Source organism: Drosophila albomicans, chromosome 2R (genome assembly GCF_009650485.2).
Source record: "Drosophila albomicans strain 15112-1751.03 chromosome 2R, ASM965048v2, whole genome shotgun sequence".
Classification (NCBI taxonomy): domain Eukaryota; kingdom Metazoa; phylum Arthropoda; class Insecta; order Diptera; family Drosophilidae; genus Drosophila; species Drosophila albomicans.
Window position 1 is genome coordinate 25,055,190 of NC_047631.2, and position 27,879 is coordinate 25,083,068.

Genomic DNA, 27,879 nt, shown 5'->3' on the forward strand with positions numbered 1-27,879 from the left:
GGACAATTGGAATAAGTTGGCACCTCCTGCGCACAGGCAACTTCACGCCGTACCAATTAACCATAACAGAACTCTGTTGACTTTAATTCGCGTCGACTGTTATTGGGCAACACAGCTGTTGGGGAAAAATCAATTTTGCAAATCCGTCTGTGTCTGTGCATATCTGATTTTTAAAGGCAAAAGAAAAGATGTCCTCTAGCGCTGACTGCTTCATTGTACTGCCCGCTAACTGTGCTGCTGGTTCGCTAATCTTTGGCCGCAATGCTGAGGACACCGACGCTGTGGGCGGTGTAGGCGTGGCAACCGAAGTCTGCTACTATGATGTCAGCGACGTGCTGGAGGGGAAGGTAAGCAAAGCAAAGCAAAGTAAAGCTTGACGAAAGTCTGCAAGTGACTCATCTTGAACATGTATGTTTGCAACATATACACATATATTAGACTGATGGCGGCGCAGCATTGGAGCCGGCTGCCGACACTCTACGTGTCATATTGCAAAAACCCAAACCCGGTGTTTGGGGCGGCGATTTCGGGGCCAATGAGCGGGGCGTGGCTATTGGGCTCAGTTGGAGCACTGGTCAGGCAGAGGCCAAGGACACTGATAGCTTGCTGGGCTCCGACATAGTCCGGTAGGTCCTAAAATATTTGCAAGTTATTGCCATATATCATTAATTAATTTTTTCTTTGCAGCATTGCGTTGGCCACGTCCAGCGATGTGGATGCTGCTGTGGAACGCATTGGTGGATTGATTGTGAAGCACAGCAACGACAGTAGCAAATTGAATATTGTGGTATGTGATCCATGTGCAGCCTGGATTGTAAGCAGTGCTGGCAAAGTTTGGGCTGCTGAGCAGCTCAAAGAGAGTTGGAAGCGTTTACCCAGCGGGGGTCTGAGCGTAACCCAGACCATTGACAAGTCCAGCGAGGGTCTGGACACGTCCGCCAGCTTTGCGGCGGCCCACGATGCTGAGGCTCAGGCACCAGCAGCGGATTGGTGCGGTCCCAAGGCCGAAGGCGGCGATGCGAGCTTCACGCAACAGGATATGTTCGAAACACTACGCGCTGCGAGCAGTGAGGGTTCCAGGGCGGCCAGTGTCTCGGTTCTAAGTGCTAAGGGCAGTTCGATATCGTGTCATTGGTTCACTGGCACGCCAAATGCCGCCGAGTCGGTGTTCAAGCCTTTTGTGTTTGCGCCTAATCCGCGCATTTCTCCGTTGACGCAGGTTCAGCCGGAGGCGGAGCAAACGCTGTTGCATAGTTTGCATGCCAACCGCAAACCGGCTGCGTTGGAGCATTTGAGGAGCTTGGAACGCTCGTGTGTAGATGAGTTGAACAATTACTTTTCGCTGCAGGATCATGCCAGCGATGAGCTGGATGAACTGCTCAAGGACTGCGTTGAAGCCGAGGTTAAATTCTATCGTTAGACTTTCAGAAGACTCTGCTCAACAATTATTCAAATATTCCAAAAATGAAACTAGCTTGCAAAAATCACGCGACACCAAGGCTCTTTTGAGCGAGTTCTGCTCTCTGATTCGATATTCGATATATACATATATGATTCGACTTGTGCATTTTATATTGTATTCATAAGTACATCTTAAAAACCAAAACCAAACGAATTGATAGGATACTCCAAACAACAAAAAATGTTCATGCGTGCAATGCAAAACACACACATACTATATTTATATTTATGCATTTTCATGTTTATTTCATCATGCTTCAGTTGTTAGTTTCATTAACGTGATATTTATACATATATATACTTTGATGTCTCCTATGTGCAATCTCGATCTTGATTTTATAGTATTATAATGCATTACATTCCATGTTTTTTATTTTGTATTGTTTTGTTTTTTTTTGGTTGCAGTTGCGTCTACTTAACGATTTATAAACTTGCATTAAAATAAAATTATATACATATTAAATATACATACAATACATATATATATATTATATAGCTCTCAAATAAACGCATAAAAAGCTGCATTTATACAAAAAAAAATATCGATTGTTTCATTCTATTAAGTACAAATTTTCCTTCAAACAGATTCGACAACGAGATTCGTTTTGAAGATGGTGTTGTCATTGTGCAAAGCCTCCAATTTGGTGATCTCAAAAGCTTGATAAACCTCTCGGAAGTCCATAATATTCCGCGGCGAACTGTCCATCCAGAAGCGATCAAACTCAAAGAACAGATAGCAATACAACTTGTGGAAATCTTCGATTGTGCTAAAGTTCTGCTTATGTAACGCGACCTGATTGTAGAAGTGTGTCTTTGCCGCACCAGTGCGCAACAAATTGAAGGCCAGGGCAGTTAGATTGATGCCCACAATGGCATAAGTATAGCCCAACGTGGGATGCATCGAATGGAGCAGAACATGCTTCGCAGCATCATTGTAGGCGCTGGCAAAGTACAGCAGATTATCGAGTCCTAAGATGCCCATGCCACGAAAGTCTGTCTTGGGATCGTCGCCCTGGAAACCAATCTCTTGCCACTGCTTCGAAATGCGACCAGTAAGCGGTGTGTCTGGCATGAGAAGTTGCCACAATTCCCATAGTTTGCGTTCGTGATCGAGATTATCGGAGTCGTATTGCTCGGCGCGCAGCTCCTCGACCTGGTGCATGAGACGCTTATAACCCCAAATGGTGGTGACGCAGTTGCCGAAGAGGCGCCCAAAATCCGGATGCACATTGCTTTTGATGCGTTTCACACGCGATACAATCTGAACGGCACGAGGAGCTGGAAAAATGAACAAAGGGAAATTAAGTTTTATTGATTATTGTGATGCGATGTTGACTCACCAAAGTACAGCAACTCCTTGTCGCTGGCATAGGCAGATGCCTCGTCCAGCTCGTGCAACAAAATCTTGATTTCCGGTTGCTTGGATTGCAACAAAGATCGTTCGATTTGGCGGCATCGCGATGCTCCAGCTCTGGCTCCATAGCAGATGCGTTGGAGCTCGGAGAGGCGGGTGAAGACGTGCAGGAACCACTTAATAAATGGTCTTATATAGCTAAAGATGAACGGCAGTATTTTATCTAATATAAACATTTTTCACTCTAATTCGATTCTTTTCTCTTCTAGCAAATTTTACTAATAAACTTTTGTTTAGCTCCGCGTTGTCATGACAATGCCCACACTCCCTTTGAGCAATTACTGGTGATTAATAACAGCAGTTAAATGTGCTATTATTGCAGGTACAATTACTAATTGTTGTATTGAGTGGCAGCTTTAACAATAACTTAATAAGAACTGATCTCTGTTTTTATTGTAACAAAATGAATGTTGTGCATTGTGTTACGTGTTGTACAGTTCTTTTGATGCAGCTGTTGCATTACGATTATTTTGCAACACTAGAACCTTTTAACAGGGTCTGCTAATAACAGCAGTAATCAGGTGCCTAATGTTTGCAGCATGCGGTCATACTTTAACACAGGGTGTTTAAGGCAATTTGCGTTAGAATATAATTTGCCATAAGAATAAATTCTTCTAAAAGCTTTCGGTAAAGTTTTGCTAAGCTTTTATTTATAAAAAAGTACATGTATTAATGATTTCATATCATCATATTAATACAGATGATTTTATCGATCGGTAATGCGATCTGTCTCACTTTTGATTATCGCGCCGTATAACATTTGTATAAGACCAAAGTCTTATAAGTTTAGCTTATCGGGCAAACTGATAAGCTCTCTCACCTATTCCGAAATACAAACCGGTAGTGCTTAGTACCCAAACGGAGGTTATAAAATTCTTTACAGCTTAGTTCTAATCAAACATTCAAAGGCAGCAGTTGTTTCTAATCCCCAGACTACAGATAAGCCCTAAAATGCAAGAACAAATTGGAAAACTTTGGACAACTTTGCATGATGGTGCGTAAAGAGAGAGTTTACACAAAGCTGAAAATTAATTTAGTTATTGATAATTAGGAAGAATTTGAACAAAATCATAAGTCATAGTGTAAAATTAAGCTCGCCATTTGAAGCTAGTAATATTGACACGCATGTTCAAGCTTAGAAATATAAATGGCTCTATTTTCACGGTCATTAACGACAATAACATTCCAATAATTCATGTTTTTTTTTAGTAGTAATTGTTGATTTGCTTAATATTGTCAATTACTATGTCATTTTAAGCACGATACAAACACGGATACTAAGGCTTACATGCTCATAATCCCATTAAAGTCTATTACAGATACAATTGTAATCAAAAGTAATATACATATGTATTTTTTTTTATTCTAGGAAAGTATGAAATTCGCAGTCTTGCAAAAGCTGACTTGGAGGAAGCTCTTGATGTGAGTATCTCATAATATTAATAACAAATGCAAATGTATCTTTCACGTGTGCAAAAATTAGAAGTGAAATTGCAAGAACGTTTAGCTTAAGATGCTGCACAAAAACAAATTTTAGCGCCGAGCACAACGTGGCGTCGGTGGTGTAATGGTTAGCATAGTTGCCTTCCAAGCAGTTGACCCGGGTTCGATTCCCGGCCGACGCACTTATCTTTTTTACTTTTGTAAAACTTTTTTAAAATACTTTATGCACTTTTTAAAATTTTATTTAGGTCTTAAACGACTCATTTTTCTTAAACGAATCAGTTTGCAATGCTTGCGAAATCAATTTGCCGCAAAATGCGCAGGCGCGTCAAGAGTTGCGGGAACTGTGCCGAATAACAGCCCAGGATGGCGTTTCTTTGCTTGCTAGACATGTGGAAAGTGGTCGCATTGTTGCTGTTTCCTTCAATAAAATACAGGTGATTTACATACGTTTAAAATATATAAATATGTACTAATACATTCTTTTTCTCAACTGAAGTTTGCTCCACCGCCTGGTGAGGACAATTTCTTTGTGAAGTTCCTTAAGGAACAAGTGCACAGCCCACAGGCGTTGCGTCTAATGAACTACATGATAACGATGGATTCGAAGATCGATGTCTGTGCTGTCTACAACATGGATTGCGTCAATGAATTAATGTTCCTGGCCACTCTACCGGAATTTGGGCGTCTTGGACTTGGCCGCGCACTCGTCGATGTTACTATTCAATTTACCCAAGAATTAAGTCAGGGTAAAGGACTGGAGGATATTGCTGAGGAGCTGCGTGAATTGCGTCCTGCTGCAGTCACGGCTCTGTGGACATCGGTGTTTACACAAAAAATTGGCAAAGATGTTGGCTTCACTGTGCTGAACACTGTGCCTTATTCGGAGTTCGAATACAATGGCAAACGTTTTGATGAACGTATTGATCCGGTGCATAATAAATTCTCCCAGCAAGTGGTGTACAAATTCTAAATGATTGTAAACAGAAATGTGGTTTAAAAAAGGTAAAAAATTCTAATATAATAATAAATATGATTTAATAAATAAATGGCAAAAAGTTTCGTTGTGCGTCGGCCGGGAATCGAACCCGGGTCAACTGCTTGGAAGGCAACTATGCTAACCATTACACCACCGACGCCGCTGATGTTGAGGTTCTCCTATGCGTATTTAAGCGACTCTGTTATTATAACATTATTTTGAAAAGCATTGCAATGTTATGTTAATTAACAGTTTGACGTAAAAGAGTTGGTATATTTCTGAAAGCTTTGGCGGTTAATTCAAATTTTTAAATTTCCGTTTGTTAACAAACTTCGTAAGACAGTTATACTGAAACTACTTTAAAGAAAACTAATTTTGGTAAGAATTCCTATATAAATATAATTTATTGAATAATATATAATAAAGTATATTTTGTATGTTCTCAGGCATAATCACTGGCTGCTACAAAAATTAATGTTTCTACATTTCAGCTTTTTGTTTCATTTCTTAAATATTTAATTACAATGTATTCTACTTATAATTGTTAAAGTATGCGCACATAGTTTATTTTTACCCTTAAGGGCTTATAGAGACTTCAAATCCAATACTTTTAAATCGCTCAACCCTTATCTCCATTCATCTCATTGTTGATTTCAATTTTTGCACTTTACTTTGGAAAAGATAAAAAAATAAAACTTTTCAAATGAGATTAAAATTTACACACAATCCACACACACACATACACATACACACACTTACACACATTGCGTTGTGTTCGTCCAGGCATGCACTCAAGAGGATTTTGCCATCCTTAATGCTCAGTGTCAACACTACGAAATGGACGTGCACCGGGATCGATGAGCGGAGAACGGAGTGCGGGGAAGAAGCAGTGTGATAAGCATTTGACAGTGCCCTGGCTCTACTTTTTCCTGTCTACCTCAACAATACATTTGGGTTTTTAATTAGAATTCGAAGAATAACAAAAAAGAATAAACCGAATTGAAAATCGTACTGCAAAATGACAATGCATTGAGGTTGAGGTTGAGGCAACCCCCTTTCGCAGGGCAATTGCGTGTAATGATACCGCTATGTATAGGGATATCTCATATAGGGAGTGGGCATTAAATAGGGTAACGTCACTCACTCAGTGAGGCGGTTACGCTTGATTGTGCTATATGACGTGTGCATAATTCGCAGCTTGGTATTATGCTAGGGTGTAGTATTGTTCAAGTACTATTTAATTTCTTCCAAACTTAATTATACAGAGAAAGCTGGTTGACTGCCAAAGTTCAGCAGCGAAGCCCGAAGGGAATGAGAAATTGGTAGCAGGTGTTGGCACCTTGAACAATTGTTGTGTGAAATATAACTTATGCTGAGTTTCAAAGATCTGGAATTTTAAAAAACCATTGAATCTTAAAGTTAAATATATGTTTAACTTGTCAATCTATCAAAAAGAAGCAGAAAACTAACATAGTTATAGGAATGATTAGAATATAGAAAAAATAGGAAATATAGTTTTATTGCACTTGCATTTAAAAGTTAATTAATAAATTATAAACTTTATGAACTTAGAAGAAAAACCATACAACATTATATATTAAGAATACACTATAACTATAATATATTATTAAGTTTACTCAGACAATAGTTTCAAATCGAAAGCGTTTTAATGATTTTTAAGCTTTTCGAGTTCCCAACACAATATATGAAAAAGATTTCCAACTTAAATCTTTAAATGTAAAACTTTATTAAAGAAATATTTTATAACATTAATATATTCGTCAGTTTAATCTTATCCTTTTATCACGTTAATCTTAAATCAATATAGCAATCTAAGATTTCCATGGGTTTCCTTGAATAAATTACAGAACTTCAGTGAATCCTTTGCCACGAATACTGCAACCCGATGATGTTAACTGGTTGCCACTAGGCAACAACTTGATAAAAATTGAAAACTAATTTGTTTATACAGCTGCACAAAACGAACAGCGCTCGAAATGAAAACAACAAACCCGAGGAGGCGGAGTCGATGGTGAGGCAAAACAATTTGTTTATCATGGGTAGCCTTAGTGAGGTTGTCAGAGTCGTTGCCGCTGATGATGGGACGCAGCACAAGGGGTGGGGGGACAGAGCAACAGACACGGGAGAAAGGACAACAAACAAACGAAAAACGCAGCGCAACGAGGGAAGCGACTCATCATCATCAAGGCGAGGCGAGGGGTAAAAATATTTGCGGCAAACGCAACTCTCGCATATATTTTGACACCCTTGCCTTGTCGTGGCGCCGCAAAGTATGCAGCAGTTATTTCGCATTCGAATTTGTATTCCTTGATTTTAATGGAGCTGTTTCGGTTCGGCATTTTTTGTTGTATTTGGGAATTCTAGACAATGCAAATATTTGCATTGCGCGCTAATGCTTAAAAATTATGCTGGTTGACAAATTTGCTGTTCACGTTCTTTTTTGTTTTCAGCTTGTCATCTTGTTGTCTGTGCTGTGTGGCAACAATCCATTAATTAGACTTAGATGCTATGCGCCAAGAAATGCATTAAACAAAGCTTGCAGCAATATCAACAGCAGCAGCTGGATGTATACTATTTTAATCTCACCCCTTCCACAAGCAGAACACAAAATGTTGTTGCCACACTTGTGCTACAGTTTTCAGTTTGTTGAACAATGCACACGCAACACACACAGCATGCCACTTGAACACCACTCGGGCAATAATTCCGCTTAAACAGATAAACGCGCCCAAATCAAAAAACAATTTAATGTCTCTCTGCCATATGAAAATCAACTCACCTCATCCCTGGTTCTATCATCGGAATCGTCAAGCTCATACTTAATAAGCTTATAACACCCTCCGATCCGAAATGCAACCCTGTTTTATATGGAAACTTTCCTTTGGTCGTCGCTGATTGGCTGCCGTCGGACTCGGACTCCGCCCCTTTTTGGCAATACCTTTTGATGTGGCACCGCCATTGATATGATAGACTTGCTTGGGCTTTAGTCCGGGCATTCACACATCAAGCAACCCCTCGTTGCTGTTCTGGGCTCTTATCAGACGTGTCCTGCTCTCTGGCCCGGGGAATTCTCGCATTCGCTTTGTAGCTGTTCGCGTGTTCGCTACCGAATCGCGCTTCGATGTGGCAACTAACGGTCTAGTCTTGTTCTATACTATAAATTATAGAATATATATATTTAGTGAACTTGTGCAATCAATTTCGATTTAAACCAAATCGTGAAGTGTATATCAAGTGGAATTCGTTGTAATACTAAAATTAATTATTAAAAAATTGTGAAATTTGAAAAAACTGGATACATTAAAAACCAACTCAAACAAGGTAAATGATGAGAAAGCTTAAAGAATGTCCTCTCTCGGAAAATAAGTGACAGCCGTCGGCACAAAACTGTTTTCAAATAATACACACAAAGAAAAAGAATAATATATAGAATCAAGCAATGATGTCAAAATTGTACCAAGAAGAATATATATATATATTTTTTTTTTTTTTTTTTTTTTTTTTTAAAATAATAACGAAATGATAACAAAGAAAGGTGCACTGTTACCTAACTGGGCAACTTAAACAAATCAGAAATAATAAACAGAAAATTAATTATGTTAGCAGCACATAATAAATATTAAGTAAATAAACATTGTGTAAATTGAACCTAAGGATATAAGGAAATCGCTGTTAATTATTAGGTCAAGACCCGAGCCAGCAGGTCTTGAGGATGACATCGTTTAAGTCTTCTCCTGACTGTAGTGCGATGAGCTGGCGTTAGGCGCTTAGCCAGGCTGTTAGGGTGACCTCCAAGCCTCTCTGTATATTTTTGGGCAATTGTCTGTATTCTGTCGCCAATTTTTGGTACTTTGAGGTCGCGCTCGATGTCCGCCGTTCTCATGTACCATGGAGCTCCTGAGATCCGCCTCAGCGTCTTGGCTTGAAGTACTCGTATTTTGTTCAGGTGCATTTTAGCTGTGATACCATACACCTGTATTGCAAAGAACAGGCTCGGAGCTAAAATGCACTTGAAAAAGATATATTTTTGAAATTTTTAATATATTTTAACTTAAAATAAAATTTAAAGTCAGGCTTAAAGTATTTAAAATATTAAAATGATTAAGAACGTATATATTATAATTTATTTTTTTTCCTAATGAAAATATTAGCATGAGCAATTCGTGTAATAAAATAATGATGTAGGAACCATAATTATATAACTATGATAAGAACATGACTCAATTTATATAGCTTAGATAAAATTGTGACTCCAAAGAAGAATATACATAGAAATAGGAAATATTATAGATTCCCTTTTATCCTCTTACCAAGCAGACAAGTTATCGGATCTTAATCAGTTATAAATTTCATAGTTTTATTTACATATTCAGCTAACTGATGGCGAGTTCTTATCTAATCTTATCAGCGGTAGAGAATTACTTGTATGTTTAACACGTTTACTATCAATTCAACAACTAAACGATTACTGATTACGAGTCATTGACATGAATACAGGAAATCAATTTGTATGTCCTTTTCTATTTACAGGAAATCAAAAGTCAAGAGTGACAACACGTGCCGCACTTGCCACACAATTCTTCGGAGCGCGACACGTGCCGCACACGCGACATACAACAGATTTCTATTACCCGGAGGCGTTATGCAATTAATAGACAATTAGCGGAAATATTACAACAAAATCAGCATTTAACAAAGATGTTTTCCATGGACAATTTCGATTTGGAGGCCACCATGGCTCGCCACTTCTTTGAGGGCTCCCAGGCGACAAACGCATCGAACTCCAGCTCCGAATACTTTTTCGGTGATGAGCACAGCTCGGAAAGCGATGACGATGATGATGCCTATAGCAGTGGTTTCAATAGCGATCAGGAGAACAACGAAAAGACGTAAGAACCCTCAACCAAGCACTCTCCTCAGTTCTGTGTGCGATATTAACAGATTTTAGCTACTCCATGTTTAGCCGGCGTAGCCACAAGCCGCGTCGCTTGAAGTGCGCTTCCCAGATGGCTCAGCAGCGTCAGGCGGCGAATCTCCGAGAGCGTCGGCGCATGCAGAGCATCAATGAGGCATTCGAGGGTCTGCGTACTCATATACCAACGTTGCCCTACGAGAAGCGTCTCAGTAAGGTAAGAAAACCAAAGAATTCAATTACCTTTTAAATTTCATTTAATATTAAATCAACACTAAAATGATCAATTTAAGTTAAGCGAAGTTATAGAATCTTCTACTTTATTTTGAAATTATTTATCTTTCTTATCTTATATTAATTCTAACTTATTCTTTATTTTCTTTTTTGAAAATATTTAATATAAAAATCTTTTCTTTTAGTTATTGAACTTAACTATCTTTATTCCAAATTCATATAAAATATACTTTATATTAATTTCTTCTTAAATTTAATTTATGGAACTAGAACTTTCTTTTAGACAAAAGTGCCCAATTTTTCATTATATTTACAATATTTGTATAAGTTGTTCAAATTTGATAGGGATTGCCAGCTAACAATATATTTCATATTGTTCACATTGAAATCCTGCCTATCATCGTGAACTCAGCAAAATTACCACCGAAAATAATTAGTTAATTAAATAGGAAAAGCGTGGTGTATGATATCAAAAAATGTTCATCAATTGTTTCGCTCCCTTTTAGGTGGATACGCTTAAGCTGGCCATCAGCTATATAACCTTTCTCAGCGAGATGGTCAAGAAGGATAAGAATGGCAATGAGGCTGGGCTGAGCTTGCAGCGCAACTATCAAAAGGAACCGCCCAAGAAAATCATTCTCAAAGATCGCAGTAAGTTGTCAATCACACATCAATCAAAAACTTTGGAGGGCGGTCAGTTCTGGGCAGTTCAGTTCATTTGGGTTCAATTGAAGACCAGTACTAGTTCTATATTAAATAACATAATTTTAGCTGAACTGCATTGGTTGCATAGTTTGCGATGGTCTTAGCGAGGGTTGTCCAGGGGTTGGGATCCAGGGCTGCTGTATTCTTCTCCTCTTGCTAAGTGTAACTAATTAGAATTTTCACACTTCTCCGACCGCTTCGCAATTGCGGGCTTTGCGTGACTGCCAGTCAAGCAAATTGTTTCGCAGTCGCATCGCAGTCGCATCGATCACGATGTACAATGTACGGTTCATTGGCGTACATGGTACGGATGCAGACACGAAAGGTTTTCATTAGGGGGAAATAGTTGTAGCTGTAGCTGTGTGGCATGGATGGATTAAGGGTTTCCGTGTGCCAGCTCATAAATGTGCCTTTAGTTACGGTTTTTTGGTTAATCATTATTCTATTCAATATGTATGACACTCCGTTTCCTTCCTTCCTTCCTTCTGACTTCCCCAATGAATCCCGATCGAGTCGAAAGCATCTGCATAACTAATAGCTAAACCACTTCGTTGGCCATAAAGGGATAACCTCCTTGATAACCCCCTTGAGCAACACTATAGTAGGGTGATTTTTGAATGATCTGTGGTATTTTTTTTCAAGTTTTAGTTTTTTCCGTCACATTTTTTTTAAGTTCTCTGTGTCAAAACATATATTTTTACTGGTTAGTATTGGCTGGGGATAACAGCTTAAGTACCTGAGGGAATAGTTTCGAAATATTATTTAATTGGCGACTTATTTATGTGTTTTGGGAATAGGAATTTAAAAAAACAATATATATTTGAAGGTATGATTGTAGAAGTACGACAATTTATCAATTTTTGTAGTTAATTTACAAAAGGTTTTAAATGTATCTGTAATTTATGCTTTAGTAAAAATAATAATACGACAATTCTGAGAGAAAATAATAAATATAAAATAATGAAAATATATTAAGAAATATTTTAAACTTTAAAATTCTATCAGGTAAAATTCTAAAAAAGTTTAATGAAAGATTTTTTAGTTAAAATAATAATAAATGGATAACATCTCAGTGGCAATAGAAGGCTAAAATATAAATCTTTAAAAATACGTAGAGAAATACTTTTTAAAAGCTTAACAAAAATAGTCACAAGGATTAAGAAATAGCAATACACACACAAATCATACAAATTATAGTTTATATCGAATGTAATAACGGTAAATACAAATCTCTGATGAAGTATTGACAAAAAAAGAACATGTGACAGGCGGAGATATAATTTGTTATGATAAAATCCGACATGACATACACCTTGCCCAACTTGCAACAGTGACTCCAATAAAGTACGCACACCCATAAACACACTCACTCTTATGCAAACACACACACACACTCACAGAGTACAATCAGAATAAGGTACAACAACAAAGTAGTAACAACAAAACAGAATCGACATAATCATATCGTGAGAAATTCGTTACACTCCAGCAGATGTCTGCTGTCGCCAGAGTTGGGTCCTGTTAAAGGGCAACTGAGGCCAAACAGCGGAGTTGGGGCATAACAGATAGAGAAAGGGACTGAGGAATGAGAATGAGAAAGAGAGAGAGGAAATGCGATGTGGTCGATGTTCTATATGGTGTATGGCAAAAGCGTTTTCATGCTTAACGGGCATTAAAAATGTTGAGCAAAAACAGCACAGAGAAAAACAAAAAGAGAGAAATAGATAAAAATCGCAACCCACACACACAATGGCCATTTAAATGGGACTGCAAGTGGATTGGCCCAAGGAGGAGTTGGGCACGCGCCTGGCATATGTTCACACCAACTTGCGAGATGACAGAGAAAGAGAGAGTGGGAGTGGGAATGAAAGTGGGAGCAGTTGGTGGAAGCTGTGTGGTGGAACTGAATTGGAGGGGAGTGGAGTGTCGCATATTTGAACAACACCCGCATGAAGCACTCGAAAACTGTGAGCACTACAAATTACCCAACTTGGCAAGAGTCTGCCACAGAGACTGGGATGTTATGCTGTGCTGCGTGCAAGCTGATTGGATGCGGCCCAGGGGGAGGATTTCGGTAGTTTGCCCGTTTTGTTTGCTCATCGCAAATGGAGGGCACCGCAAGCTGCAAGCACACAGAGCAGCTGCAACAACAAGCTAGCTGTATGTGTGGGGGAGGGGTGAGGAAGGAAGGAAGAACCCTTTTGCTTGTTGACACTGCTCCTGTTGATGACTGTTGTAATGTGTCCGCTAATGGCATTTGCTTTCGCAAACTCCTTAATTGACTGGGCGGCGCTTGACTCTCATCACTTTCGTGATTGTATCTATATTTATTTACATTTATTTTGCTTTCTTGTGTATCTTTTAGCTGGCGGCATGGCGCATTCCTTGTCCTGGTATCGCAAGGGCGATCGCTATCCGGGCAGCAAGTTGTATGCACGCACTTGGACACCCGATGATCCCAACCAGCAGTCGATACAACCGCTCTACACCAACAACAACACCACCACGAAGAGCAATCACAGCTCCAATTCGAGTCAAAATCAAAATAGCAATCAATCCAGCGATGACTTCAATGTCAACACTGGCGAATTGACTGGCGGAGCAGCCAACACAGCAGCGAGCCTCTTTGGCAGCGGTGGTGCACTCTAAATTGGATATTCCACATCAAAAATCTCTAAAAACTAGTCAGCGCTTGCTAGTCATCAAAGACACACACACACACTCCCACACACTTACTATTTAATACATATACCTAAAAATATATATGCAACTATATATTCCAATTTTAAAAAATACATTTAAAAACATGTTCTGTGGTATTTAATTGCTCTAAGTTTGCTAATATCTAAATGTTATACTTAGTCGTTTAGTTTAAAAATCGAATAAATACAAGTATTTAAAAAAACAAATGTCCTTTAACATGTTTGTCTTTTTTTGTCGGGTTCAAGCGCAATTTACGAGGCTAAATTATATAGTTATCTGTTCGACATTTATTGAACACCTGGTCGCGGCCCCTGTCGCTGATATCATTAAAAATAAATATCTACAAGCGACAGCCGACAATCATATTTTTTTGTTTTTCGTATTGCACAAGTGCACATTCTGGGGGTGGGTGTTTCGTTATTTTTTATTCGGCCTGGGTGCAACTAGAAAATTATTTCCGGTCTTCCGACATGCACACGTCGAATAAGGACATTGTAAAAAATAAAAGTCCAGAGGATTCAACTGGCAACAAAAATGTGTGTAAAATAGAAAGAGAATTTATTATTTTTAAGCGTTATAGTTTTGCTGCAAGCGTGGCATTTAAAAGATCATTAGAACTTTCATGCTTGCCACAATCTCCCTTGTCCTGTTTTCGTGCCATAGATGGACAGCTGTCGTTTTCATGCGTTGTCCTTGTGACGCGTGCGTTTGCTTGGTGGCGCAATTTAGATGTTTATCAGCAATTAGGCTTAGCCACAAACACGGTGGTGTGATTGACTGTTTTGATAAATCAATTTGATCATATGTAAATTTATCAGTTTGTGTCGCACAGCTCAATCGATGATTTAATTAACTACGCAGCTGTAAGGTCAAAGATGGTCACCCTTATATTTAAATCTGATTAAAAGCGCGCTGCGGCGTTGCCACTTTAGCGCACATGTTGGAAAAGTGCTGAAGCTTTTTTTTGGTGCGTCTACCAACACTTGCGCGGCAGCATGCGAACTGATTTTGTTTGTCTCTCGTAAATTTAAATACAAAATGCGTTTTGCACAGATTATTGTTGGACCTGCGGGCAGTGGAAAAGTAAGTTTGCAATCTAACTGATCAAGGCAAAATCAGCATTGATGAACTTTCAATCGTAGTCCACATATTGCAGTTATATGCAACAACATGCCATGGATAGCAAACGTAACATTCAAGTGGTCAATTTGGATCCCGCTGCAGAGCACTTCAACTACACTCCGCTGGCGGACATCAGAGAATTGATACATCTGGACGATGCTATGGAGGATGAGGAGCTGCACTACGGTCCCAACGGTGGCTTAATTTTCTGCCTGGAGTTTCTTATCGAGAATCAAGATTGGCTCAAGGCTCAGCTTTGTGGCGGCGAAGATGAGCTGATGTTGGGTGAACCCGATGATGATTACATATTGTTTGATATGCCTGGCCAAATAGAACTATTTACACATCTAAAGATGGGCAAACAGCTGGTGCAACTGCTGGAATCGTGGAACTTTCGCACGTGCGTTGTCTTCTGTCTGGATTCCCAGTTTATGGTGGATGGTGCCAAGTTTATATCGGGCACAATGGCTGCACTAAGTGTTATGGCCAACATGGAACAGCCGCATGTGAATGTCCTGACCAAAGTCGATCTTCTAAGCAGTGAGGCACGCAAGCAGCTGGAACTCTACTTGGAGCCGGATACGCACAACCTGATGGGTGAACTGACCATTGGTACCGCGTTTGGCGAGAAATATCGCAAGCTAACTGAGGCCATTGGATCGCTCATCGAGGACTTCAGGTGAGTGTCATTATTACAATTATTAGTAGGGAAAGTTATAAGTATTATAGAATGGTCATGATTATTATTTGATTGGTAATGTTTTTCTTCAACGATTGATTAATGATTAATTTTTAGTGTTTCCATCAATTTTAATCCAATCATTTTCATTATAAAATATAGAGTATTAGAAAATAATAGTTTGTTTTTTAATTTTATATTATAACAAATTTAGTCAAAAAGAATAACAGAGAAACGAAAAACTTAGCTTGAAAAATTCAATAAAAGAAATTTTTTGTTCAAAGGTAAAGATACATTTAATAAATTACGTAAAATGAATCTTTAACATTAGAAGAAACATAAAATCATAATCTTTTGCAAAAAGGAAGTATTTGATGTAATTCATTTTGTATTGATTCATAGTGCTTAATTATTCCCTATTTAAAACAAATAATTCTGATAACATTCATTAGTTTTGGATAATGGTAATAATGGTTTTCTGTTTATTGGGTGTATACAGAAACACTTATGTGTATGTTACAATAATTAATAACGCTGTCTTAAATGCAGCAAAAAATTCCACTTAATGATAATATTCGTCACGGGATTTAGGCCTTGTTCTTGCGTGTTGGATGAAATGGGTGCTCCATGTGCGATAGATCTGGTGGATTATGCTCAAAGGCATTAATCTCTTGCATGCCGCTGTTGGCAATCGCCCACAACTCTGGGTATTCCGCCTTAAAGGTGGCATACCATTTCTGCACCAGCGGATAAGGTGACAAATCAAAATCAATTGCCTCAAGGCAAAGTGTAGATGAAACCAAGGCGAAATCAGCAATGGTAACATTATCTGATGCGGCATACTTTGTGCCCAAGCGTTGCAAATAGGTTTCGAAAACTTCGAGAGCATTCTCAACCTTCTTCTGGGACATCGGGGTGCGTTCATAGTCAAAGAAAATGGGTGCCATGCTGTGTGCGGAGATGGGAGCATAGTAGAAGCCCATGTTGAAGCACAGACGTTGATTGACCAGCGCTCGCTCATTCGGATCCTCGGGATAGAGTGTGGAGAGTGGCGAATACTTGTCGCACAGATATTGCATAATAGCAATGCTCTCCGACAGATGGAATCCGTCGTCATCCAGCACAGGAATCTCCTTTTGTGGATTCATCTGTGGGGGTTGTTAAGAGTATTTAATACGAATCTCTTTTAAATGGTATTTGTGTTTCTTCTTACCTTGGCATAGTCCTCGGTGCGGTGCTCCAAAGCACAGTAGTCCACATTGACCAGCTGGTATTGTATGTCCAGCGCCTTGAGCGTCATGCGCACGGCCAGCGAAGGCGGTCCATCGGATACGGCGTACAGCTTCATCGTGTAAATCGGTCTATGCAAAATACAAATTGTAAAAATTAATTTATTTTTGTTGCGGGAATGATGTGGAACCGGTTTCGGCTTTGTAGCCAACAACGAGCAAGTTTACGCTGTCATAGCCAAAAGTGAAAGCATATAAATTGTGAGTCTATTTTTGGCAACTGTTTTTTGTTTTGCACTAGTTATGCAGTTGTCACAGTTGCTTATTTGTCTTGTACATTTCAATGAATATATATTCATTAAGTATTTTATTATATTTAAAATTTACCGAATTCAATTGGAATGTGCGCGATATGAAGTGCGCAGTCGCAGCTCTAAAACTCAACTAACTCGAATGTTAATCAGGTTGTTAGGTTTCAAATGAATTGAATTTCAGGTTGGCTGACTCAAGCGAGGCGACTACTGAATGCCCTAAATATTAATATAGTTTCAATAGTACATAATATTTATATTAAATATATTAATATTTGATCTTAAATAGGAAGGTTAAACTGGCTGCCCCTAGGAGGGAGCTAAGATTTTTCGTGTGATTTTAATAGGTTCAAAATCCAAATGCTTTATGATATATACAGTACTATTTCTACAATCTTATTCGTCAATCTCTACTTACTCAATGCCATAGCCATCCATGTCAGCCACCTCTTCGACCACCTCGATAATCGCATCTGTGTTGTCCTCCTCGATAGTCATGTACTGACTATCCTCGGCCAATGTTGTCTCCTCGCCCTCCTCTTCTTCCTCCTCTTCGATGACCACATCGTCATCCACAAATTCTTGTTCCTGCTCCTCCCGCTTGGCTTCAACTGCTTTTGACGATGCAGCGGCTTTAGTGGCTCTAGTTGCTGTAGCAGTTGGCGATAAAGCGCTCTGCTGACTGCTGTTGCGTGGCTTCTTGTGGACCACAATACCGTCGGTCAGATTGGAGACGTTGAGACGTTCTACAGCCAGATCGCCGAACTCCTGTTTAATTTGCTCCAGCGATTTGCCAATGAAGTGCAATGGTCGAAACTTGAGTTTCTTGTTGTTCTTCTTGTTGATCTCATTGAAGAGGCGTCGCTTGATGTCATCCTCGCTGAACGGATGATTGTGACTGTTGTAGACACGCAGCACGCGTATTGTGCCATCTTTCTGTGTGGCTGTCGAAATGCGACTCTTGCAATTGATCTCGGGATCGCGACACTTAATGCACACCCAATAATTACGAGAGATCAACCCACGATTCTTGGCATGATAAATGTAACCATCGACGCAAAGCATTTCGCTGCCCTTGGCCGAGCGGAGTGTGCAGATTTTGGTCAGATCCATGTCAGCGATTGGCGCTATCATTGGACTTGGAGTGGGTGCATTTTGAGTGTTTGTGCGTCGCTTGCGCGCATTGGTCAATTGTGGCTTGGGTGTTGAAGTATTATTGCCCTCGAGATTCTCGAGAGCATTGGGCAATATCTTAATCTGGGCACTGATGTTGTCGGCACCATCGTCCATGTACTGCACTATCATGGAGGCTGCTTTGTTCTGCTCCGGTTCCATTTTGATGCCATCGATGCCAATTACCTTCTTCATTACCACTGAGCGTCGCGATTCTCTAGTTGTAGCTGCCTGAGACTTTGGTGGCTCATAATTGCTGTCTTGGTCGGCTCCAGTTCCTGATCCTTCTGTCTCGTCAAAGTCCTCCTCGTCTTGACTCTCGAACTCAGCTGAATTGTTAGCTGACTCGTCCTGTTCCTGTTTGACCTCCTCCGAGGAGCTATTCTTGCCTTTGTTCTTCGGTTGATTCATGCGTCTTTGGATTTCCTGCAAATCAGGCTTGTGTGTGTGCTCGCCATTGATGCGCAGCACTTCGGGACCGTTATCGGTGGGATCGATGGTGACGCGCACGTGGCAGCTTTGCTGCTTATCACGTCGCATTATGCACGTAAAGAACAAATGTCCATTGACACGACTTTGCGAGTCAAAGTGAAAGAGATGTCGATCCAAGCAGAGCACCTTGCGACCCTTGGCCGAGGGCAAGAACGTAAATTTGGTCAAGTCGGTTTCGGTCAGGGGATCATAGTCGGCGGGTGCCACATAGTTATCAATGATATCAGCGGCATTTGGCCATTTCATTTCCTCATCCCCACCGACCTCTGACTGGTCTGGTTGCTGATCCGCTTGTGTTGAGCCAGATACATCTTCATTGTCCACATTCGAGTAGACCTCGTAGGTATCCTCGCAGTCCTCAATGATCATCGACTCAACATCATCGGTTTTGACTTGTGTCTCAAAAGATACCTCAGGATCGAAGTACTCCAGATTGGGGCATTCCTGCAGCACTTCGACTGTTTGGTCATCGTCGACCAAAAGTATCTGATGTCTGGTGAACATTTGCATTAGCTTATCGGCCGAGTAGTGCGGATGTATGTGGGCATCCGACTCCATGGCATGCAAGCGATGTGCGCCAGCTAATGTGGCCTCTGTGCAGATCTTGGCGGTGCATTCAATATCCCGTTTGCGCACGCAGGTCCAGCGGTACATGTCGCCCTTGTAGGACTTGCCCGCCAAATAGTATAGATGACCATCGATGCAGACCATAACCCGACCATCGCGTCGTCTCAGCATGTAAACGCGATCCTTGTCCTGCTAGAAAATGCAAATAGAAGTTAAGATTAGAAATGTGACACATTTGAATAGGAACAAATAAAATATCTACTAAGTAAGAACAAAGGATTATTTTAGAACGATTCTCAGTATAAGTTACTATTATTGATATTACGAGTGTTGCACCAAGATGACATTTACTTTAAAATAGGAATTATTTAAAAAAAAACTAGTGTAAGTTAACTTTAAAAGTTTTGCTAGACAATTCAATAGGAATAGTGTGATAGTGTGGCACACCTCAAAGTCCAAGTGGAAAGAGTATTGTTGTGAATCGTTATCCCCGCTAGTGCTAATCCATTCAGGGGGATTGAGTCCAGCCGAAGCGCGCTCAAAGAGACGAGCCCGCTTTGGTTGTGTTGTGCTGTAAGCATCGTTCATCTTCATGTTTGACAAACGCTTGCGTTGCGACACCTTTGTTATCTCGTGGTCACTGCAACGGGCGTGGACATGACCCTGCATAACTTCAACGACAATATGCGTGGTCTTGTCCTGGGAGTTGGGTACAATGGTAGAGATGCGTGAACGGCATGGTGTCACTTTATCCTTGCGACGATTGCAGAGCCAACGATAAGTGTTGTTCTTGCCGATGCGGTCAAAGTGGTACAGATAATCGTCGACGCAAAGCATGTCGACGCCCTTTGCGGAGCGTACAACATACACTTTGGTCAAGTCCATGTCGTGTTCATCCATGTTTTTGGACCGTTTTTGAATTTATTGTGCGGTCGTAATTTCAGCGTTTTTTAGTTACTTTGCCGTTTTTGTTGTGTGCCCAAAAAATGTTGTATCGAAAATGAGTCAATTGCACTTTTTGTTGTTGTTGCGTTGTTTCGCTTGGGATTTTTTGGTGGTATTTTCCATACACTTTGCTGTTGCTGCACAATAGCTCGTTAGGCTTTTTATCACACAAACACAGGCACACTTAAGTCCTGTTTTGCAAATGATTACATAAAAGAATGAAGTAAAAAAGCAACGCAATTTTAAGGTTGACTTAATGCACACATTTTACGACGCGACGAAAAAATTTGTTGCTCGTTGACCAGGGTTGGCAAACGCATGACATGTTGGCGTTGCCACTTTGGACTGTGTAGCTGCTGTGTACAACTGTACATTGTGCTCAATTATTTATGTTTATTTACATAGTTTAGCTTTTCTTTTTTTTTGCAGTTTGGTGAGATTTTTTCCGCTTGACACAGAGGACGAGGAGAGTGTTGGCGATCTGTTGCTGCAGATTGATAGCATATTGCAGTATGGTGAAGATGCTGATGTCCAAGTGCGCGATTTTGATGAGTTAGAAGAAAACGATGAAGCTGAGCCTGATATGTAATTTGCTGTCAAATAATAATGTAAATAAATTTTAAAATAGCATAGAATGAAAAATAATTTAATAAATTTGTTTTTAATTCATAATATAAATTTAGCTAATATCATATTTGTTTGATTTGTTATTTACTGTAGCCCTGGTGGCTGGTTATAATTGCCGTTGTGACGTTTTACAATACTGTTTTGGGCTGCTATTTGAATGTGCGTCCTCGGTTTCTAGTAATAAGATAAACAGTAAATAAAGCATAGTTTTAAGCAAATTCCGATACAACATGGAGGAATCTAGTGAAAATACAATTGCTGCTGCCACTGCAACGCAACAGGATATAACGACACGTCTCGCAGCGCTAAATCGCTGGCAAGAGGAGCAAAAGAAACTGCTCGAGGAGCGGCAAAATAATCAGCGAATCATGTTGGGCTTAGAGCAGAGGAATATGTATGAAATGCTTGGATTGTTGCACAATAAACTTGATGAAATTGGCGATATATCGGATGCTTCCATATCCGACAATGAACCCGAGCAGGACATGGAGGTTAGTCACATATCCAGTATACAAATGCCGCGGCATGCGGATTATCAACAAGAAGATCAGGAACAAGACGAGAACGAGGAAGCTTTTCAGCAAGCAGTCTTGGATTTTAATGCTCAGCAGAGCAGTAGCTCACAGCCAGCCAAGCCTAAGCAGCCATTTCTGCGACGTGGCGAAGGACTTAAGCAACGATTCCGTGTTGATCCCGAGCAACTGCGTCTTAACAATTTGCCACGTTACAAGTACGCAAATGCCCACCCACAGTACAGGATGCCAGCACCTGGCAGAACGCAGAAGCGTAGCATTCTAAAGACTCAAAAAGCGGCACCCAAAGCAGCAACACCAATGCCGCCTCCTCAGCTGTCCTTGAAAGAACATCGCTTTCAGCAACAGCTCCTGCAGAGTGGCAAAAATATCTGCAGCTCCACGCCGGATTTGAAGACCTCTGCAAGTTCCAACAGCAATACAAACTCCACAATTTCACCCAAGGTGCGATTTGTCGTGGATGAAGGCAAGGGACAAACGGCCGACGATGAGGAGGAATCCTCCAGAGAGTTGAGTCCTGGCGCGCTACAGAATTTGTGTTGGGCCAAAGTATTGGACTCGCAGCAGATAAAGCCGCCAGTGCTGCAACGACGTTCAGCGCAAATATGCGTGGAGAACGAGGACAACATTAGCATCTTTGAGTTGCTGGAGCAGAAAGCACGCGAAGGCAGCATTGACATGAACTCCAGTTGTATACGTACGTTTATGGCACGCAAGGAACAGCGTCGTCAATCGCAGGAGGCCGATGACAGTGATCAGATTATAGTCACCCAGCAAATGCGTCAAATGCGATTACAACCCGAACCCGCTTCCCAAGCAATGGACGATGACGAGGAGCAAAGCACGTTGACGCCACTAAAGCTGGGTAGCGGAAAGACGCAGGTGCGTGTACGCTTCTCGGATTCCACGGATACGCATGAGTATTCCGATGAGACAACTTTGCAGGACCCTAGCAATGTGCAGCTCTTTGAGGAGTTCAAAGCCGCCTTATTCCAAGCGCTGGAGCAGAAAAAAATGCCAGAGACGGTGCCAGCGACAACAAAACCAGTGCCCGTTGAGGAACCCTTGTCGCAGGAGCTGCAGGAAAAAGCTAATTTGGTGCGCACGCGGCTGCAGGAACTGGAAGCAGAGATTGCCACATTCAAGGAGCAGAATGCCGAATTGTTGCGCTTGAAGCAGCAACATGAAATGGATCGTGCCCAATGTGCTCAAGAGCATATGGAGGCCATGGAGCGTGTGCATGATGAGAAGATACAAGCTGAAATCTACTTGCATGATGAGCGCATGAAGATCGAGGAGGAGCGTCGCAAGTTTGAGCAGCAAATGCGGATGCAGAAGAGCAATGTCAATAGCAAGGAGAAAAAAGAGTTAACTGCACTTAAGCAAGAAGTGGAATCGTTGCAGCTGCAGCTTAAACAGAAGGAACAGAATCATGTTTCGGCTCAGGCACGTTTGCGAGCTCAACTGCGAGCCAACGAAAAAGAACAGCGTGGCTATCGCGATGAGATCGAGTTGCTCAATCGCGAGAATAAGCGACTGGAGCAGGAGCTGGTCAAGATCACTCGCGAGAGCAACAGCAAAATGCTGCAGGAGATCAATCGCAACATAGCACGGTTAGCGCCGAAGATTGTAAGTAATATATATGCAAATTCATTGCTTAAAATATAAACTAAAACATTCTTAACAGGAAACAACTTTGCCTGCCGCCAAGCATGTGGATGAGAACAACAGACGTCCCAGCAAATCGCTGGGTGATGTTGCCAGCCAGGAGAAGCCTTCCAAGCATCGTGTGCTGCCCAATCGACGACACAGCTCGAGTCGAAGTCGCAAGAAACCAGAGCCATTGCATGAAGATTACGCTTCCAGCAGCAGCGGTGAATTGGATGACGTTCCATTGCCCACAGTCAAGGCAACAGCTGCCAAGGCAACAGAAACCGTGGAGACGCCAATTGTTGATAACAGCAGCAACAACAACGAGTTTAAGCGTGAGATTGTCAATGCAGATGGCAGCAAGGACATTTGGTATCCCAATGGCAACCTGAAGAAGATAAGTGCAGACGGCATGACCGTGCGCATGCTGTACTTCAACAAGGACATCAAGGAAACGGACATACGTGCGGGCACTGTCAAGTATTATTACGCCGAGTCCAACACTTGGCACACCAGTTATCTGGATGGCCTGGAAATACTTGAATTTCCCAATGGACAGACGGAGCATCGACGCAAAGATGGCACCGTTGAGATACATTTCCCAAATAATACCATCAAAATTGTAGATCCCAGTGATGCGGAGAAATTGGAAGAGTGGCGCTATGCGGATGGCTCGCATCTTGTGCAGCTGCGCAATGGCGACAAGATTCTAAATCTGCCAAATGGTCAGAAGGAGATACACACTAAGCTAAATAAACGACGCGAATATCCCGATGGGACTGTGAAGCTGGTCTATCCCGATGGCAGCCAGGAGACACGTTACTCCAATGGCCGGGTGCGTCTCAAAGACAAGGATGGCAAGCTGATAATGGACACGGATTATGCCAAGTATTAAGCGGCAATGTAATTAGTTATTTTTATAAAATGCAATTTTGTTAAAACCCCCATTTAAATTAAGAATAGATTGTAATGCATATTTAATGCCGCTTTTTATTGACTGTCGGTATCCATTGTAACATCATATGATTCCGTGTTATCGATGGATTCGTTTGGAGTCTCCATCATCTCTGGATTATCGACTCCTTCAGCCATCATTAGTTGCTGTTGGAAGAACGATACGTCCTGATTGAATAGTTTGGAAGCAAACTTCACGATCTCTGGATACGTAATCTCACATTTGGCTCGGGGTCCCCAGCTAAAGAAAGTCTTAGGATCATCATAGGGACTGAGTTGCGAGCGTTCGCGTCTCAAATACTGCTGATTTACAAAGGTATCATTGATCATATCGAAAATATCGTCCCCAAAATAACCGTGCTCCTCGTGCACATCAATCTCCATCATCGTTAGCATCGCGTACAGCTTTTCGTCCTCGATTTTACTGCCGCGCAGAAAGATGTAGGTGAGAATAATGTAGAGTAAGGCTTGATGCTTTTGCTGCGACGATGTTAGCTCTGCTGTGGATGCCACTGGGGCTTCAGCGACGCAAATGTATCTTTTAGGCGCGCCGTCTAACTGGATCAGTTTAATACCATAGGTTTCCTCAAGCAGCTGACTGACCAATGGTAATCGCTTGATTGCCTCATTCCTGTTGTCAACAGATGCGGTCAGATCGGTGAATTTAATTGGAACTTTATTTGCCGAATGACACAAAATGAAATTTATCAGTGTTCGCACTTGATTGTCGATAGCCATGGGCGTGGATTCCAGTATCTGAGATTGGGTGTGCTGTGATTGGGATTGCGTATTTCTTGCATTTCCTCGACGCGAAGCATTACGTGATGTGCTGGCCATTTCAAATGGAATTTGCTTAAATTTGTTAAGAAATGCACATGAACTGAGCGGGAAATCCTCTGTTTACTGTTTACAAACAAGGCAGAGTTGTAAAATGTGCACAACGTTGGTAAGTGTTGTAAATCGAGCGGAGTTGCCAGTCGATTGATGTTTTGCTTTGTCATTTGTTATCGATAGCCGCAAACTATTGACGAAAATCGATATCAAGATTTAATAGTCGTTAATTTTAAACCATGCTGAACAAGCAAACGCAAATTAAAATAAGAAAAATCACAATATGAAAATGTCTATATTTGGAATACAAAAGTGCGCATTCGTTGACCATGGCAGCATTAGAAAATGTGCCTTAGCACACTTTTGCACACATTTATCTCATTGAAAGGACTTTCAAGTGTGCCAAAGTACTTGAAGCAAGTGCTAGGCTAAGCACATGATGACTTTTATTGATTTCCTGCTGCTATTTTTTTGCTCATTCAATTTCACTTTCAGTTAACTGTGATGCGCACACACAGTCAGTATTGGAAGTGTTCTGTCTAATGTAACAATAAATCCAAACTGATAGCCTTTAACCATTGAGAGATTGTGTAAAGTGTTTTTTAATTAAAAATGGCAAAAATATATGAGCTGATCAGCAGGAAGCAAACAACTTTCAAAACATGACATGCACGGTCAACATTCACCTGGTCCAGCAGCCATGCGACGCAATGAAATTGAAATGCATTTTATGCAGACACGCGTCCCCAGACAACGACGTCTCAGACCCGTCTGCCGGCTTTGGTTAAACATAAATACATGTGTACAGACATAGTTTATTGCCTTGAAATGTGTGTTTTGGTGAAAACTAGTTGAATACCTGACGCAGCCACAACTTAAGCCGCAACCTGCAACTTCTCCCTCCTGTGACTGCTAACTAAATGGGTTTTAACAGGCGGAAGGCTGTTTGGCCAGGCGGCAATCTTTAATTGATTTGCCATTGTAAAGACAAAAGCAACGTTTTTTTTTTGTTCAATAATTTATGCATGCCTTTTGTTAAGAAATGGCAGAAGCAGAAACTGAATTTATGCTCGAATAAGAACCATAATGAGAGTGCCGAATTTGCATATGAAAAAGATGTTGTTGAGGAATTCACATAGTATTAAGAAAGGTCATAATTATTGTGATCATGGTAAAGTGAAATGTCGCCGGAGCTTAATAGAAACTTTGTTAGCCGCATGCATGAGTAAACAATAACAAGACTCATTGTCAACGCTTTGCCTTTGGCTTTCTACACATAGATAAACATTTTTGCTTTCAAAATGCGCGGTGTAATGTCAACTTTGCCAGCTTCAAGTGCCATTTTTGCTATTTTTTGTACTCGTGTTCGTTCAACTAATTGTTGTAGTTGATGAAGAAAATTTTGAAAAGAAAGTCAAGGTCTTTTAGCAAAAGACTGCGGCAACGAACTTGTCTTATGAACATTAAAAATTAACAAATGGGCAAACGCTAAGTCATTTAGAATTTTCATGATAAATCGCAAATCATGAAGCGATGCCAAAAGCAAACTTCCAACGGGTTTCTTTTTTTTTTTGTTTGTGGTTCATATGGCCACATAAAAACTATTTATAAATTAATAGCAAAAAAATTGAAGTAATGAAAATGCGAAAGTCGTGGCTGAAATGCTCTAACAGCCATTAGTCTTCAAGAGTTTATATTTTTACAAAATTATTTTGATAATTCAGATACTCTAACTACAGTTTATAAAGCGTGATGCAATTTTAAAGATCAATTTGGTATAAAATTGAATTACAAATGATTAATTTTCTACTTGTTACAAACAGTTTACAAAAGTGAACCAAGCTCGCAGACATTAGAACAATATTTGAACAGATTAGTCGGCTGTTCTTGGCTTGATCTGGTTGCGTGCTGTTGCTTGAAAGTGGTCTACCTTCAGCTGGGCATTCTTGTCGAACGGGTGTCGTGGACCACGAGCGCCTCCGGCGGTTGTTGGAGCCACCGAGCAACAACTTTGGCTAGCCGGCATTTTGAGAGAGAGAGCGAGCGAGAGAGAGACCAGTTATGGAATTTGCTAAATATCAATGGGAATCAACAATTAACAGCGTTTTTCTCGATTATAAATATTCTCATACATATATAGACATTTACATTATTCATGTTACTTGAGCAACGAAACGCATTTGCATTGCTAAAGAGCCGTTACTTCGTTCTGTTTCAAATCTTATCTTGCCCCAAATACACATTGATGCCCCCCGCTAACTGATCAGCTTTGGCTTGTCTGATAATCAAATTAAGAGCTTATCGAGCTCGTTTTGCAATATGATGTGGCAACAGCATTACAACAATGGTAATAATTAACGACAGACAAATAACGAATGTATCTATGTGTATCTATCTAATAGATACATAAATGAATGGGGAGCCCCCAAGCTCACTCGTGCATGCTAAATCGCTCATACGCACTGTGGTGCGGTAAAAACCTACTTAGGTAGACGCAGTCCACCTAGACAAACTGCATTATTATCTCTATTAATGGGTTCGCATTTGAGTAAACAATTTAGCGCTAAGCGGATCTAAAGTATTTCAAGTATTTTTTTTAGTTTTTTATTTTTTCAACTTCACATTGGCAAATCAAACAGCGTTACAAAGGTCACAGTTAATGCTTATAAATTGACCAGCATGAATATCTTGCTTTTTTTGATTTATTTTCGTACGTATAACATCTTTCTTTGACCACAATATTTGCAATCATATTTCATGAAGGTCGTTCACAAGTATTTTTTATTTTTATCTATTTCCTTGGCTGCTTTTGTGTTTTCTGGGACTGCTTTTGTTGCCATGTCTTTACTTTTCGCCTTCAAATTTGTTATTTTTTTGCACTTGAGATTCACGAT

At 40.5% G+C, this 27,879-nt stretch overlaps 8 protein-coding genes and 2 non-coding genes across 13 annotated transcripts; 6 read left to right on the forward strand and 4 right to left on the reverse strand.

The window, feature by feature from the left end:
- The first annotated feature begins 47 nt into the window (after window positions 1-47).
- Window positions 48-1,576, forward strand: LOC117575497 (secernin-3). The gene is made up of 3 exons (XM_034259740.2): window positions 48-347; window positions 439-626; window positions 688-1,576. Exons 1-3 carry the CDS (start codon window positions 189-191, stop codon window positions 1,418-1,420), a joined length of 1,080 nt encoding a protein of 359 aa, XP_034115631.1. The 5' UTR covers window positions 48-188; the 3' UTR covers window positions 1,421-1,576.
- Window positions 1,577-1,815: 239 nt separating this feature from the next.
- LOC117575498 (ELMO domain-containing protein 2) lies at window positions 1,816-3,322 on the reverse strand. Its single transcript, XM_034259741.2, has 2 exons — window positions 2,802-3,322; window positions 1,816-2,739 (listed from the first exon to the last, which is right to left on the reverse strand). The coding sequence occupies exons 1-2, from the start codon at window positions 3,049-3,051 to the stop codon at window positions 2,039-2,041; spliced, it is 951 nt and encodes a 316-aa protein (XP_034115632.1). The 5' UTR covers window positions 3,052-3,322; the 3' UTR covers window positions 1,816-2,038.
- Window positions 3,323-3,703: 381 nt separating this feature from the next.
- On the forward strand, window positions 3,704-5,317 carry LOC117574591 (uncharacterized). Its single transcript, XM_034258474.2, has 4 exons — window positions 3,704-3,869; window positions 4,245-4,297; window positions 4,567-4,755; window positions 4,818-5,317. Exons 1-4 carry the CDS (start codon window positions 3,827-3,829, stop codon window positions 5,289-5,291), a joined length of 759 nt encoding a protein of 252 aa, XP_034114365.1. The 5' UTR covers window positions 3,704-3,826; the 3' UTR covers window positions 5,292-5,317.
- On the forward strand, window positions 4,429-4,500 carry Trnag-ucc (transfer RNA glycine (anticodon UCC)). Its single transcript has one exon. It is a non-coding gene; the product is annotated as a tRNA-Gly (tRNA).
- A 68-nt stretch (window positions 5,318-5,385) lies between the features above and the next one.
- Window positions 5,386-5,457, reverse strand: Trnag-ucc (transfer RNA glycine (anticodon UCC)). The gene has a single exon. It is a non-coding gene; the product is annotated as a tRNA-Gly (tRNA).
- Window positions 5,458-8,605: 3,148 nt separating this feature from the next.
- LOC117576258 (pancreas transcription factor 1 subunit alpha) lies at window positions 8,606-14,048 on the forward strand. Of its 2 annotated transcripts, XM_034260898.2 has the most exons (5): window positions 8,606-8,639; window positions 9,849-10,207; window positions 10,267-10,447; window positions 10,971-11,115; window positions 13,535-14,048. In XM_034260898.2, the coding sequence occupies exons 2-5, from the start codon at window positions 10,017-10,019 to the stop codon at window positions 13,816-13,818; spliced, it is 801 nt and encodes a 266-aa protein (XP_034116789.1). In that variant the 5' UTR covers window positions 8,606-8,639; window positions 9,849-10,016; the 3' UTR covers window positions 13,819-14,048. The 2 variants fall into 2 exon arrangements, with proteins under 2 accessions (XP_034116789.1, XP_034116790.1); XM_034260899.2 differs by lacking the exon at window positions 8,606-8,639 and having other exon boundaries at window positions 10,282-10,447; window positions 13,535-14,045.
- An 801-nt stretch (window positions 14,049-14,849) lies between these two features.
- On the forward strand, window positions 14,850-21,038 carry LOC117576257 (GPN-loop GTPase 3). The gene is made up of 3 exons (XM_034260896.2): window positions 14,850-14,955; window positions 15,015-15,673; window positions 20,820-21,038. The coding sequence occupies exons 1-3, from the start codon at window positions 14,911-14,913 to the stop codon at window positions 20,977-20,979; spliced, it is 864 nt and encodes a 287-aa protein (XP_034116787.1). The 5' UTR covers window positions 14,850-14,910; the 3' UTR covers window positions 20,980-21,038.
- LOC117576255 (glutathione S-transferase 1) lies at window positions 16,126-20,708 on the reverse strand. Of its 3 annotated transcripts, none has more exons than XM_034260891.2 (4): window positions 19,893-20,708; window positions 17,632-19,634; window positions 16,887-17,034; window positions 16,126-16,821 (listed from the first exon to the last, which is right to left on the reverse strand). In XM_034260891.2, exons 1-4 carry the CDS (start codon window positions 20,343-20,345, stop codon window positions 16,261-16,263), a joined length of 3,165 nt encoding a protein of 1,054 aa, XP_034116782.1. In that variant the 5' UTR covers window positions 20,346-20,708; the 3' UTR covers window positions 16,126-16,260. The 3 variants fall into 3 exon arrangements, with proteins under 3 accessions (XP_034116782.1, XP_034116781.1, XP_034116785.1); XM_034260890.2 differs by having other exon boundaries at window positions 17,632-19,637; window positions 19,893-20,683; XM_034260894.2 differs by lacking the exons at window positions 17,632-19,634; window positions 19,893-20,708 and adding an exon at window positions 17,290-17,390.
- Window positions 21,039-21,134: 96 nt separating the features above from the next.
- LOC117576256 (centromere protein J) lies at window positions 21,135-24,181 on the forward strand. The gene is made up of 2 exons (XM_034260895.2): window positions 21,135-23,179; window positions 23,238-24,181. Exons 1-2 carry the CDS (start codon window positions 21,248-21,250, stop codon window positions 24,093-24,095), a joined length of 2,790 nt encoding a protein of 929 aa, XP_034116786.1. The 5' UTR covers window positions 21,135-21,247; the 3' UTR covers window positions 24,096-24,181.
- LOC117576259 (non-structural maintenance of chromosomes element 3 homolog) lies at window positions 24,175-25,132 on the reverse strand. The gene has a single exon (XM_034260900.1). The coding sequence runs from the start codon at window positions 24,989-24,991 to the stop codon at window positions 24,191-24,193; it is 801 nt and encodes a 266-aa protein (XP_034116791.1). The 5' UTR covers window positions 24,992-25,132; the 3' UTR covers window positions 24,175-24,190.
- Window positions 25,133-27,879: the final 2,747 nt, after the last annotated feature.

Coding starts and splice junctions, on each gene's coding strand:
- LOC117576259 (XM_034260900.1), bottom strand. CDS start 24,991: ATGGCCAGCACATCACGTAATGCTTCGCGTCGAGGAAATGCAAGAAAT.
- LOC117575498 (XM_034259741.2), bottom strand. CDS start 3,051: ATGTTTATATTAGATAAAATACTGCCGTTCATCTTTAGCTATATAAGA. Junction 2,740..2,801: donor CAAGGAGTTGCTGTACTTTG/GTGAGTCAACAT, acceptor TCATTTTTCCAG/CTCCTCGTGCCGTTCAGATT.
- LOC117575497 (XM_034259740.2), top strand. CDS start 189: ATGTCCTCTAGCGCTGACTGCTTCATTGTACTGCCCGCTAACTGTGCT. Junction 348..438: donor GCGACGTGCTGGAGGGGAAG/GTAAGCAAAGCA, acceptor CACATATATTAG/ACTGATGGCGGCGCAGCATT. Junction 627..687: donor CTGGGCTCCGACATAGTCCG/GTAGGTCCTAAA, acceptor TTTTCTTTGCAG/CATTGCGTTGGCCACGTCCA.
- LOC117576255 (XM_034260890.2), bottom strand. CDS start 20,345: ATGGATGAACACGACATGGACTTGACCAAAGTGTATGTTGTACGCTCC. Junction 19,638..19,892: donor CTTTCCACTTGGACTTTGAG/GTGTGCCACACT, acceptor TGCATTTTCTAG/CAGGACAAGGATCGCGTTTA. Junction 17,035..17,631: donor ATGGATGGCTATGGCATTGA/GTAAGTAGAGAT, acceptor TATTTTGCATAG/ACCGATTTACACGATGAAGC.
- LOC117576258 (XM_034260898.2), top strand. CDS start 10,017: ATGTTTTCCATGGACAATTTCGATTTGGAGGCCACCATGGCTCGCCAC. Junction 10,208..10,266: donor CAGGAGAACAACGAAAAGAC/GTAAGAACCCTC, acceptor AACAGATTTTAG/CTACTCCATGTTTAGCCGGC. Junction 10,448..10,970: donor ACGAGAAGCGTCTCAGTAAG/GTAAGAAAACCA, acceptor GCTCCCTTTTAG/GTGGATACGCTTAAGCTGGC.
- LOC117574591 (XM_034258474.2), top strand. CDS start 3,827: ATGCAAGAACAAATTGGAAAACTTTGGACAACTTTGCATGATG. Junction 3,870..4,244: donor TTGGACAACTTTGCATGATG/GTGCGTAAAGAG, acceptor TTTTTATTCTAG/GAAAGTATGAAATTCGCAGT. Junction 4,756..4,817: donor TTTCCTTCAATAAAATACAG/GTGATTTACATA, acceptor TCTCAACTGAAG/TTTGCTCCACCGCCTGGTGA.
- LOC117576256 (XM_034260895.2), top strand. CDS start 21,248: ATGGAGGAATCTAGTGAAAATACAATTGCTGCTGCCACTGCAACGCAA. Junction 23,180..23,237: donor CACGGTTAGCGCCGAAGATT/GTAAGTAATATA, acceptor CATTCTTAACAG/GAAACAACTTTGCCTGCCGC.
- LOC117576257 (XM_034260896.2), top strand. CDS start 14,911: ATGCGTTTTGCACAGATTATTGTTGGACCTGCGGGCAGTGGAAAA. Junction 14,956..15,014: donor GACCTGCGGGCAGTGGAAAA/GTAAGTTTGCAA, acceptor TTTCAATCGTAG/TCCACATATTGCAGTTATAT. Junction 15,674..20,819: donor TCGCTCATCGAGGACTTCAG/GTGAGTGTCATT, acceptor TTTTTTTTGCAG/TTTGGTGAGATTTTTTCCGC.